General features: G+C 49.1%; 3 protein-coding genes across 3 annotated transcripts; 1 reads left to right on the top strand and 2 right to left on the bottom strand.

Annotated features, from left to right (window-relative positions):
* Window positions 1–2,611: 2,611 nt before the first annotated feature.
* Window positions 2,612–5,109, bottom strand: K444DRAFT_607283 (exocyst complex component Sec6). Its single transcript, XM_024879146.1, has one exon. It carries the CDS (start codon window positions 5,066–5,068, stop codon window positions 2,804–2,806), a length of 2,265 nt encoding a protein of 754 aa, XP_024742779.1. The 5' UTR covers window positions 5,069–5,109; the 3' UTR covers window positions 2,612–2,803.
* Window positions 5,110–5,353: 244 nt separating this feature from the next.
* Window positions 5,354–5,913, top strand: K444DRAFT_607282 (uncharacterized protein). The gene has a single exon (XM_024879145.1). The coding sequence runs from the start codon at window positions 5,416–5,418 to the stop codon at window positions 5,581–5,583; it is 168 nt and encodes a 55-aa protein (XP_024742778.1). The 5' UTR covers window positions 5,354–5,415; the 3' UTR covers window positions 5,584–5,913.
* A 714-nt stretch (window positions 5,914–6,627) lies between these two features.
* K444DRAFT_607280 (MRG-domain-containing protein) lies at window positions 6,628–11,192 on the bottom strand. Its single transcript, XM_024879144.1, has 5 exons — window positions 10,980–11,192; window positions 10,432–10,687; window positions 7,265–7,536; window positions 7,102–7,217; window positions 6,628–7,055 (listed from the first exon to the last, which is right to left on the bottom strand). Exons 1-5 carry the CDS (start codon window positions 11,144–11,146, stop codon window positions 6,883–6,885), a joined length of 984 nt encoding a protein of 327 aa, XP_024742777.1. The 5' UTR covers window positions 11,147–11,192; the 3' UTR covers window positions 6,628–6,882.
* Between the last annotated feature and the right edge of the window lie 138 nt (window positions 11,193–11,330).

The raw sequence follows: 11,330 nt of genomic DNA, 5'->3' as shown, positions 1-11,330 counted from the left end.
GGGTATCTTTATTGGGTAGTTATGCTTCATTACTAGAGTCGTACATCATGTCATGCAATCATAGCGCTGATCGGCGCATCCCCGAGGTACAGTTCAAAGTAGCTCGTCCAGTGTCTTGTGCTCTCCTGCTTTATCCTTCACTCACTTCCCAACACGACTTCCTCATACTGCACACTATCAAGGTGGCCAAAGAGCGTGAGCTGCACAGTAGCTTTACTCTTAGAAATGGCTTGGGAGACGCCTCGAACCTGTCGAATGTTCCCCTGAATGCTGTCCACGTGACCATGCAGCTCCTTTACAAGCGCTTGAAGATGCTCGTCATTCTGGATCTGGGAAGGGGTTAGCTTAGTAGATGGCAGCGGAAAGTAACGAGACTTACTTTAATGTCAAGTGGCCGGTCACCTTGACCAATACTTAGGCTAATGTCATCCTTCAATCCCTCAATCTCCATTGTTCCCGGCTGTGGTTGAAGCAATGAGTGCAATCTCCGGGCTGCTTCACTTCTCAAAGCTGCTTCAGTTTTTGCATTTGCCTCCAACGTCCCTAGCCTTTCCTTTTCGGACTCGAGCAATGCCATTTCCTTGCTCACCTGAGCCTCCAGAAGCTCATTGGCATGAAGTGCAGGGGTGAGTTGACCCTCTAAAGCTTTGGTGTGATCCAAGATCTTCTCAAAGTCAAAATCGTCCTCTCGATAATTCCGTGTGCCCTGTGGAAAAGGAAGCCCCTTTGAAATCTTGCTGACGAGTCTGCGAGATATCATTTGTAAGGCTGTGCTTGACTGCATTTTCTTCCGCTCGTCGTTGTAACGAACGACTACTGGTCTTTGGAGGTCATATAATAATTGGGAGATTCGTTCAACGCAGTTAGACGGTAAAGGCTCCCATTTGGACTCGATAGTTTGGTGTGACACTCTGCGGGTCACTGCCTGTAAATGTTGATACATGGGTGCTTCTTCGGGCTCATGGGTATCGTGATCATGTTGCGATGGCTTTTGGATCCGCCGACGCTTCACAGGTTCACTTGCTGGATGTTCTATAAGCATTAGAAGACAATTGGATCAGAAAGGGACAAGAGACTCACGCTCCAAATCCTTCCACTTGCGAGGTTGCTTTTCCTCTTGGGTTTGTCCTTTGGAGCCTTTCTTATGAGCATTTGAAGGCTCTGGAGCTGACCTTTTCACTACTCCCTCAATAGACGACCTTGTTCGCTTCTTGGACTTTTGAGGCTGCTCAGCCGCCGTAGAGCCCCTGGTAGATGTTGTGCGCTTCTCAACGGCAGGCTTGGCTCCCTTTTCCGGTCCCGAACGCTGTAGTTTTGAAGATGCGGCTTCTACTTCGACTCGCTGATCCCTTTGATGACTATTATTCGATTTCTTCGGCCGTTTGGCCATGTCTGCTTCCTTGGGTTCAATATTAGATCGACGAGTACGCGCTCGGCCCCTTTCTTGGTAGTCGACTGTAGATGAAGCTGCTGGTTGAACATCTTGAATATTGGCATCTGGGTGCCGGGTGCGTTTCCTGCCTCGATCATGATCATCTGTGAAAGGCGCGACTGCCCCTGGCTTGGGTATAGGAGGCCGTCTTCTACCTTTTGCATAATCTTCCGTAGTCGTTAAGGCAAGAGCTTCCGCCTCAAGGATTTCAGCACCAGATCGCCTCTTAATCTTGTTCTTCTTCTGTCCTGAGGACTCGTCGTCAACCAATTCATCAATCGGAGCCTCAGCCTCCGCTCTCTTCGCAGGTTGACGACGCTTTTGCGGTGCAATTGGGTCCTCATCTGGTTCTTCGGCCTCGATTTCAATTTCCCTCTCCGCAGCTGGACGTACTTTGCGTTTCTTTGCGATATCCCTTTGAGCTGCAGATTCAGTATCAGCCCTCACTTCCGCCCCAGTATTCGATGACCTCCCACGTCTCACGGATTTCGACTGCTTCGACGATTTTACAACCTCAACAGGCTCCTCAACTCTTCCACCCGAAGGTCTTTTCTTCCTCTTCGCCGCCGATTTCTCCGCCATGGTCTCCTGAACTTGCTCATCGACCTGCGCGGCGGTAGCTCTTCCACACTTCTTCGGTGCCGATTGTTCTTCAGCAGCTTCCTGTGCGCCTTTCCCCTTCTTCCCTTCCGCTCTCTTAGCAGCTCTTGAGCCTCCTTCCCCGCCCCCAGAGGTTCGTCCCCCTTTCACGGGCTTCTCCTGCAGCTCATCCTCTTCTCCATATTCTCCATCCCTCCCCCCTTCCTTCTCCTTCGCACTCTTTCCTCGATTCCCCGCCGCAGGCGCATCTTTCATTCCCTTTCCATCCGCGTGCGCATTGGAAGATCCTCCGCGCTTCTTCGCTGGGGGCTCATCGTGTTGTTGTGGGGTCGTGGGAGCAGCAGCCCACCAATCTGAAGGTCGCGAACGCTTTCGTTTTAGGATTTCTGGTTCGGGGGCCTTGATCATGTTAGATAATTAAACCGAAGGTATGGAGGTTAGATTTCGTACCATTTTGTGTTGTGATATTAGAGGCCCGATGAGGGATTGATATCGCGTCGTTGATATGTTGTCGCGTTTCGCCAATCAGAATCGCGTCATTCAAGCCCCGCACGTGATCTGCGGATGAATATACAGTAGCAAGAGTTTTCCATTGAGAAGCTTGATTTTCATGTTTTGTTGATTTCCCCCCCTTGGCTGGAATATGATCGAATCTCTGATTTACTGTACAACACTTCCAGTATCTGACCGGAAGCTGTATGGCCCCTGACGCCAGAAAATGCCCGCTGAACTCCACGCTCAAACCAAATATCCCAAGCCTCAAAGCCTAACCTATTTCACCTTACTCATTATCGTCTCCAAGCCTCGGATGACATCAATTGACGCTGCTCTGGCCTTGACAGCATTCAACATACTCCGGTCAAAGTCGTCTCTCGACCTAAGAACTGCCTCCACCCAGCTCAACTGCAAGTCCCAATACTCTGCCTTGAATGCAGCAAAAACTTCAGGCACGGCGGCTTTCTCGGCCTCAATCAATTCCAAGAAATTCTGCGTAACTTTCCATTTCTGCTTAATGGTTTCGGCAACATCGGGACTTAGGTAATTATTGTTGTTGAAGAATTCGAAGGCCGTTGAGACGTCGTTGAATAGCTTGTCTTTGAAGGGATCTTGACGCTTGAATTTGGCGCCTTTGTTTTTGACGGATGATAGGTAACGGATGAGGAGCTCGTCGGCGAGTTCTTCGATGAAAATATCGAGAAGAGAGTGATGGAGAACGTTCTTGTAATCGCCGACGTATTCTTCAAACGTGACCACCATTTGCTTCACTGCTGTTGCGGCATACCATCTAGGTGTGAAGAAATCTGGCATAACTGTTTTGAAGTCCACAGCGAAGATGAGCTGTGCGAATTTTGCAATACAGTGTGTACTGAGATCCACGTATCCATCACGGAGTGTTGAGATCTCCACGTCAACTCGTTCGAGATACACAGGCGAGACCAAAGGCTCAAACTTTTGACGGAAGCTGGTGAGGTATGCAAATCGTCCTTCCTCCTCGTTGTCATCTACACATGCAATTTGGTCATTTGCTGTAGCAACAAGCCAGTCTTGGAGAGCTTGGAATCCCTCAAGCTCAGGAGTATTGCCATAATACCTGGCTGCTTCGTCGTCGAGCATTTTCTGCCAGGTCTGTTGTCTTGTCTTAAGTCGAAGAATCATGGCATCTATCACGCCTTCCACGACGTCCATTCGTTCAGAGTTCCCAGCTGCGTCAACTTGTTCCGACAACATTCTCCATAAATCAACCAGGTTCTTCGTTCTGAAGTAGCCATATTCATCCGCGTCAAGATTAGAGCCATCCACGTTCCGGTCTGCGAAGTCTTTTTGCTCTGTCTTGAAGATCCGATCAATCCACTGGTCGAGGAATCTGATAATGAGTTGACGGAACTCTCTAACCAGCTCACTCTCCCGACCATCCAGAATAGGAGGTTCTAGTTCGTCTTGCTTGAAGCCTAGCTTCGCCATCTTCTTGTAGTACTTCTCGGGCCAGTTGAGAATAGCTAGAGTATTGGCTGAGGTGGTATTCGGATCGTCGATCATGCCAATAAGGAAGTCGTGCATGAGCTGGTGGTAAATCTTGCCATAAGTCTGGAAAATCTTCCACTTCTTTGGCATCAAAGGAACCATCCCTTGTTTTACAGCGTTGAGATCGTTGAAGTACCACTTCAGGTTCTTCTCTAACTTCGACGGATCCTCCAAGAACGCCTGCTTTGTCTCTGTTATCTGCCCCTCCGCGTTGATCTTAATCGCTTGTAAGAACTTCTCTTTATATCCCCTCACAGTCTTGGCTCCATCTGTAATACTCTGGAACCGGACTGCCATCTCCTTATGATCCTTCAGCGCCTCCTGCAGCGCCTTAACCCTCTTATCGCTTTTCTCCTCCTCATGAAGAACAACTGCCAGCCTTACTACCAACCCATTATTCCCATTGATCAGCACATTGATCAGATTGAGGGCAATGGTTCCCACATGCTCATCAAACCACTCAATCGTCTCGTCCAACCTCGCAAAATAGTCTTCCAGTGTGGCTTGCATACCCGCATCATCCGCCCTTATAATCTGCTCCATGGAATCATCCCGTATGTTCCTCAACTGCGTCAACTCATAGTGCACCGTGAGCAAGTTTGGCATATTCTCCAGATCCTTATCGTCCTCTCTGAGCAACATTTCCACCTGCGCCAGCCGATCATTAAAGCTGTCCAAATTCTTCCTCATTGTCTCGACTGCGCTGAAATTCCTATGTGTCTGGGAAACGAGGTTGATGTTGGGGAAATCCCGAATCATGTTCTGTGCTTCAGCACACAGCTTATCGATCTTCATCATTTCTTCCTTGATGAGCTGGACAGTTCTTTGCCCATCGGTAATCCCATTCATGCCAGACTGTGTAATTTCCAATTGCTCTTTCAGCCCGCTCCGGAGCTGGGCATCGACCGTTGCTTTCTTGCGAATATATTCCGATTTCATGGCTGGGATTTTGTCTAGATCGTCCGCGTGCCGGAGCAGCTCGGCGAGCTTGATGGAGGAACTGTCCATCGTCATAGTGGAAGCAAGCGGTGCAATGTTTTTGGTGTGTCTTCATGCCATGTTTGGTGTCTTGAGGTAAGGTTTTAGTTGAGACGTTTCGTCATTTGGTCGCGTCTGCTTCGGAACATGCCGAAGTCGCTAATGGTTTTCTTGGGACAGCTTGGACTCCATCCTAACCATCGACAAAGGGCAAAGTCCTTGCAAGACAGAGGTATGTTGTTCAGAACAGTAATGAATGAATTGGTCATTAACTAAGCAATTGCAAGACAATGCCTTACTTCCGAATAACCCTCATTCGATCGGGCATCGGCCTGCCAAAACGGACTCAAGGAGTGTTGAAAGCACTGGGTCTGCGTCAACGAATGAAGACAGTCTTCTACCCAGTCACACCCGAGGTCGCAGGTCAGATCATGAGAGTCAAGGAGTTGGTAGCAGTTCGGGAAGTGGATAGGCCACTGACCAAGGAGGAGCTGAAAGCTGAGCGGCGGCCGGATCCTGGATTCTACTTGGAGAGCGCGGTTCCACGGTGACGAGATTGGAGCAGGAGAAGTGTTGGGCTGGAATAAACGGTAGCACGGCCGAGTCATGGAGGCGCTGGCAGGCTATGAATGAGTCGACTTGGATCATGATGGTGGAGAAATGACTGGATGGCCTCGGAAGCGTGTCTCGAACACTCTACAAAGCCAATCCTGGCGATATTGTACATTAAGCGGAACCCACAATGGCGTTTGGATTCATCTGGGCTCGAGTTGTAACATACAATCGATTGCTGGACCGAACATCACAAAGCCAGCAAGATTTGGGATTAGACAAAGACTGTTCCTGTAACAGATATTAGAACGAGGGCAACTGCTTCCTACTCTTAACATCAGCACCAGTATTGAACTCAACTAAACATGAACAGCTATAAAGAACACCTCTACAAAGTGCGATCGCCCCTGGAATAATGACTAGCTCAAGGAGCACGTCCGTCGTGCCCTCAAAGTCAAAAGAAACAATCCAATTTTCCCCTTATACATAGTGGCAGCAGGAACGAGAGCATCACAAACCAATTATTTCGCACTTTCGGTGAACCTTGCGGCAGGTTTGTGGATTCAGACAGTAGAGATAGCGAGAGTTGGGAGAACTATCTACAAGTAGCTTGAAGGATACAACGGGAATGGGTTCTACACGCGCGGATTAATTGTAGTATGCTGGATGATGATAAAGGCTCCCTGACATTTCGGTTCAACCATGTAGATCAGAAATGCACCTACATAGGAGACATTTCTCATTTCAACAGTGGCCGCCTGTCAAAATAAGAACTGGCTTCGAGATGGTGGTCGTTTTACGCGTTGACTAGTGAGGGTTGGGACAAAGCGGATGTCTGGTAGTGTTGTGAACTCTGTAGGCATATTCATAGCAGTCTAATAGAACATGATCAAACTTTGTTGCACGTTATGAGTATTACTATAACACAACTGCAAGAAGGATAATGCGAAATATCTCAATTCCTACAAGTGATACCTGCTATGATGTCTAGAAGGTGTATCATAGCGCGCCATGAATTAGCGCTCAAATGCATGTATGAGAGTGGTGTGTGAGTGCAGGAATCAGGCGAAAGTCGAGTCAAGGCTCCTTCAACCACCAGATGTGCCTGCGATGATGTGTTGCAAGGAAAAGTGTAATACGACAGAAAGGAGAAAAAGAACGCAATGTGATGTGCTCAGAGCACGCAGGGTAAATGAGACCTGGCAGACGAACGAGTCTTCCGCTCCACAGTCCCATTTTCCAATACCGCAATATCAGGTGACGCCGTTCTCCATGCCAATGCTACCATACGAAACCACCTAGAGATTCTTCGCCTTCTCGGTATATTCTTGGCCGGGGGTCTCGTACTCGTTGACAAAATAAACAAGAGCATTTCGTCCAAGCCAGTTGGTCAACTTCGAGAGTTCCTCACGGAGACGGTTGACAGATTGATGGTCCATGTTGGTCTGGGCGATCAACTCTGGCAGGGAGACTATGGTGGTCAGCACAGCATTGTATGGAGAGGAAGAGCGGCGTACCGAGAAGACGGCACAAATGCTCCGCACCATAGATATCACCTGGACCCTTCCCTGCAAAATCACCCGTTCCCTTGGTAATTCCTTCACGGACCTCAATGTATTGTTGGCGTTCGAAGCTGTAGGCATTAACATCCACAATTATAGGCATTTTTAATCGTCTTACCGGTACAGGAGAATTCGGCCCAGACACTTCTCAAAGTACTCCTTCAGACCAGCAACAACTTCGTCCAAGATGTCGGCCGAGGCGCTACCAGCTTGTCTGCGTGGCTTTTCGTACTGCAGGTAATCATTGAGAATAGCATTAACAGGTTGAGCGGCGGGAAGTGGGACGAGCTGGAGATTTTTCGTGACGTTCTCCCAGTCGTCGACGAGGATTGCTTTGATGTGGTCGGGTATAAGGAGCTTGACAGCAGGCTTGGCGTGAAATGATTCTTCCTGGGATTCACCATTAGTCATTACATTGTTAAAAAAGGCGCCGAGACCAGGAAAGAAGTCCAATCCGAAGTCAAAGTCGTAGTCTCTGACTACAGAGTTACGTGGGTCTGGCGGAGCGATTCCTGCAATGGGAGCCTTCCGATCATGCTGCATATCCCTGTAGTAGATTCCGTGAGCTGCCGTGTAATTCCCATTCTTCTTGAGCTCTACTAGCTTCGGATGAGGAGGGCTTTCGACCTTGGCTGGTAGGGCGTATTTGAACGGATCCTTGAGCTTGCCTTGGCTGTTGAGGTAGGTATGATTGGGCTTTGGTAGGGTCAGAAGTGGATCAGGCGCCAACATGTCATCGGACATGAGGACCTTAATAACGTCCCAATCAGGGTGTCCTGGGATGCTCCAAGTCGGGGTTGGGTTGCGTCTAGTTCGACGAGTTCCTCGAGATACGTTGGACGCCGGGCCAGATTCGTCTGAGGGGACTCGTAGACCCAAAGATCGCGCGGCTACAGAGGCAGATGATTCTCGAGATGCTTCGGAAGCTGGGAGAGACTCGTCTGAGGGGGCTTGTCGGCCAGGTCCATGCATTGTTGCAGAATTTCCTCGATATGGATTGGAGACTGAGACAGACTCGTCGAAGGCAACTTGTTGACCCAGTGCACACGCTGGTAAAGGAGCAAACTCAGACTCCAAAGTACCCTGCCCCTGAGAAAATGTGGAGTCAGTGTGTGTGCTCAATCAGAACGGCACCGGCTCGTCTTTGTAACTTGAGATGACGTAGGTGATACTTCTCATCATCTATAGACAAAGCGGGGAAGTAGGATTGAAGAGCTTAACTTACATTCTGTTCAAAGATTGAATTGAATTGAGAATCAGGGCAGGATGCTCGGAAGTTGTTGTCTTTGGATCGTGCAGTGGATCGAGCCATCTTCAAGTCCTGAATCTGGGTCTCTTTGGTCTGTGGACGATCAAAATTGCCAGGACAGGAGATGTCCGGATCCGATTGTCCCGCGACCGGTGGGATTGAAGGAGTTTGCATCGAATCCTCGATTCGGTTCTCGTTGTTGTGTGAATCACCGAACATGCCAATAAGCGAGCTACCAGGGTTAGATTGAGGTGTGGTCGATGGGAGAATTGGCTTTGCTGCCTTTCTGGCTGCTCGTCTCTCCTTCGCTGAAGCTCCACGTGGAGGCAGTACATATCCACGTTTGAGTGCATCTTTTCCCCTCTTTGCACGCAATGCTTTATGGGCGGAGGGGGGGAAGCTGCGCTTCTTTTGACCGGCGGTCGCTCCTGACGAGGAAGCCATGGCAGAAATCTGTGGAAAGGCCAAGGCCGAGAGCGTCGTTTGCTCACTCTGCTCCCTGTCTCGTAACTGATTCGGTCTACCAATGCTAGGGCTGCCAGGCTCAATCGCAATTGGTGTAATCAGTGGTATCATGCCACGGGGTGGATCAAATAGACCAAGACGGGGCATGCCACTTGATGTAAGTGGAGGTGGAATCACCGACTTGCTCTAAGTTAAGTTAAATATCAGAACATATTCCCACAGAGGTCGGAGGGCATCATGACTTACTGATTGATGGGCTCCGTCACTACGGGGACGGCACGTATCAGTGGCGCTCGCACGGGGTCCCATCGATTTGAAGTCACAGTCAACTGTGCACTCGGAGTCGTCATTGGAATCGTGCATTGAGGACATTGTGTAGTGAGAGCGGGAGCGAGTGCAAAAGGGGCTGTTTTGTGTTGTAAGACTTGGAGGGGACGAGACCAATGTGTAGTCCTGGGAAGCAATTTCTGGCAGGTTGGGGACGTGCGATTTACCGTGCCATGCAGGAAAATGACATCGCTCTGAGAAACGCTACAAGTTCGTGTGCTCGTGTTGTTTCGTGATTGGAATCGATGTGGAAGAGAGAGTAGTCGTACTTTAGAAAACGATAGCGAATACGTTCTTCCCTCTCCTTGGGAGTGAGAGCGTGTAGTTTGGATCGCTTTTGGGAACGTACTGACTTCGTGTTTTCGTACTAATCTTAGGTCGTAGACTAGAAGACGACGTGAATGTCAATAGAAGAGACCGTAGCTAAACTTTCGAAAGCGATTGCGGGCGCCTTCTTCCTCTCCTTGGGAGTGAGAGCGTGTGAGCCAACGAAGGGCAATATGGCAAGGACGCCGGTATGAAGAGCAGAATGACCTTGGGAGAAGTAGAGTCTGAAGCTATCGCTTGGCTGTTGATTGAAAATGGCTCAGGTCACAGAAGCTACCGGAAGTGAGCCATCAAAAGACAGTAGCTTCAAGTAACCGAGCACATTGGCACAAACTCGTTCCAGATATCTGGTGATCGAAAGCGTGCCGAGAACAGTCAATAAGATGATGCAAAATCTTAGTAGGAGCACAGTGCATGTCGAAACAAGTGGGGCATGTAGTGTGCACACAATGTCCAAGTTGGATCAACAGATGAGTCAAATCAGCGATGAGCTTCAAAGTATTCTCAAAGCCCGACTAAGCTCAGGGACCCCTTGAAAAGCAAGGATATTGCCAACTGGGGAGAAGATCTGTTGCGGTGCGAGCTTAAGATATAGTACTGCGTCTTGTGTTTTAAGCGTCGTAGACAACTGAAGTCTGTAGTCACGATCGTGGACCAACACAATTGCTGACAATTGAGCATACTGTTGTCTTGCAACCCGGAGGTGGGTTCAGAAGCTGTCCTAAGTCCAGTCCAGGGAAAGGAGGGCGATGTGATCAATGCCGTAGACTAGTGAGGCTAGTCATGGCTGTCCAGTGAGGGCTCCAACCCCAGCAGGGAAGATGTTCAGTAGCTCGCAAGTGCATGGAGGAATCTTCTCCACAATATCCAGACCCAAACGACATTAAGCAAAATATAAAGAAAAGGAAGTTGCTTACATGTTCCAAATCATAATCCCGATTCCGCCTTGGGCCTCCTCTGCCTGGTGCAGCCGCAACGCTACCACCTAGCTCTTCACTATCATTTCTAGAGCTGAAATCTGAACCATTTTGACCTCTCTTGCCGGGACCTTTGCCAACAGACTTCGGAGCCTTCTGCTGCAACAACTTCATTTGGTTATGCAGCTGTGCAGCCAACTCTTTGTTCTCTGGCGTGAACTTGCGCACCCGGTCTTGCGGGACCCAGTCATCCCAGCTATTATTCCACACGTGGTTAGCAGAGATGTTCTGGACTTTGTCCTTATCTTTTTCTCGCAGAGGACGAGCCATTGTTTCGATACTCTGGGCAACTGATTTAAAGACAAAAAATGGACAGCATGGGATGTTTTCTTGGGGTGAAGGTCGAAAGTTCGACGACTTGAAAGAAAAGTTTTGGGTAGACGCTCTTTCCAACTTTGGAAGCAACGGTCACCTTACAAGGAAAGTGAGCACTCACTACTCCGAGTTAGTAACTCTCAACTCTACCAAGCAAATTAGGAGAAGATACCGTATTCTTCCAGCCCTTGTAGTGGATTTTGTACTGCCAACTCTCCTTATCCTCTGTTGCTCGGACATCCAGAATCTTCGCCTCATACAGCATCTCATGATGGAAGCATAGTACTCGCTCATCCTTCGCAAAAGGCGCGTTAGCCTGGGCAGGCTTCGATGGTGCCATCTTGATGCTTTTCCAGTTACAGTTGGGGATCGCGTCGTGATGTATTCTGAAATTGAGGGGACTACCAAGCGAGGAGGTGAACGATTAAATAAAGTAAACTACGGATCAATGGTCGGGCCGGGGAAGAACCGCGTTTCCCAAGTCGCGTCCTGCCGCCCTCAGTAGTTCTAATAACAAGACTGAG

The sequence above is a fragment of the Hyaloscypha bicolor genome, assembly GCF_002865645.1.
Source record: "Hyaloscypha bicolor E unplaced genomic scaffold K444scaffold_15, whole genome shotgun sequence".
In the NCBI taxonomy this organism is placed as follows: domain Eukaryota; kingdom Fungi; phylum Ascomycota; class Leotiomycetes; order Helotiales; family Hyaloscyphaceae; genus Hyaloscypha; species Hyaloscypha bicolor.
This window is presented reverse-complemented; position numbering and strand designations above follow the sequence as displayed.

Excerpts from the sequence above, each read along its gene's own strand:
- K444DRAFT_607280 (XM_024879144.1), bottom strand. The coding sequence starts at position 11,146 with ATGGCACCATCGAAGCCTGCCCAGGCTAACGCGCCTTTTGCGAAGGAT. Across the intron at positions 7,537-10,431 it reads GGGATTATGATTTGGAACAT|GAAGAATCATTTCACGCCAA; the intron begins GTAAGCAACTTC and ends GGTGAATCCCAG. Across the intron at positions 7,218-7,264 it reads GGCCGAATTCTCCTGTACCG|CTTCGAACGCCAACAATACA; the intron begins GTAAGACGATTA and ends TAATGCCTACAG.
- K444DRAFT_607283 (XM_024879146.1), bottom strand. The coding sequence starts at position 5,068 with ATGACGATGGACAGTTCCTCCATCAAGCTCGCCGAGCTGCTCCGGCAC.
- K444DRAFT_607282 (XM_024879145.1), top strand. The coding sequence starts at position 5,416 with ATGAAGACAGTCTTCTACCCAGTCACACCCGAGGTCGCAGGTCAGATC.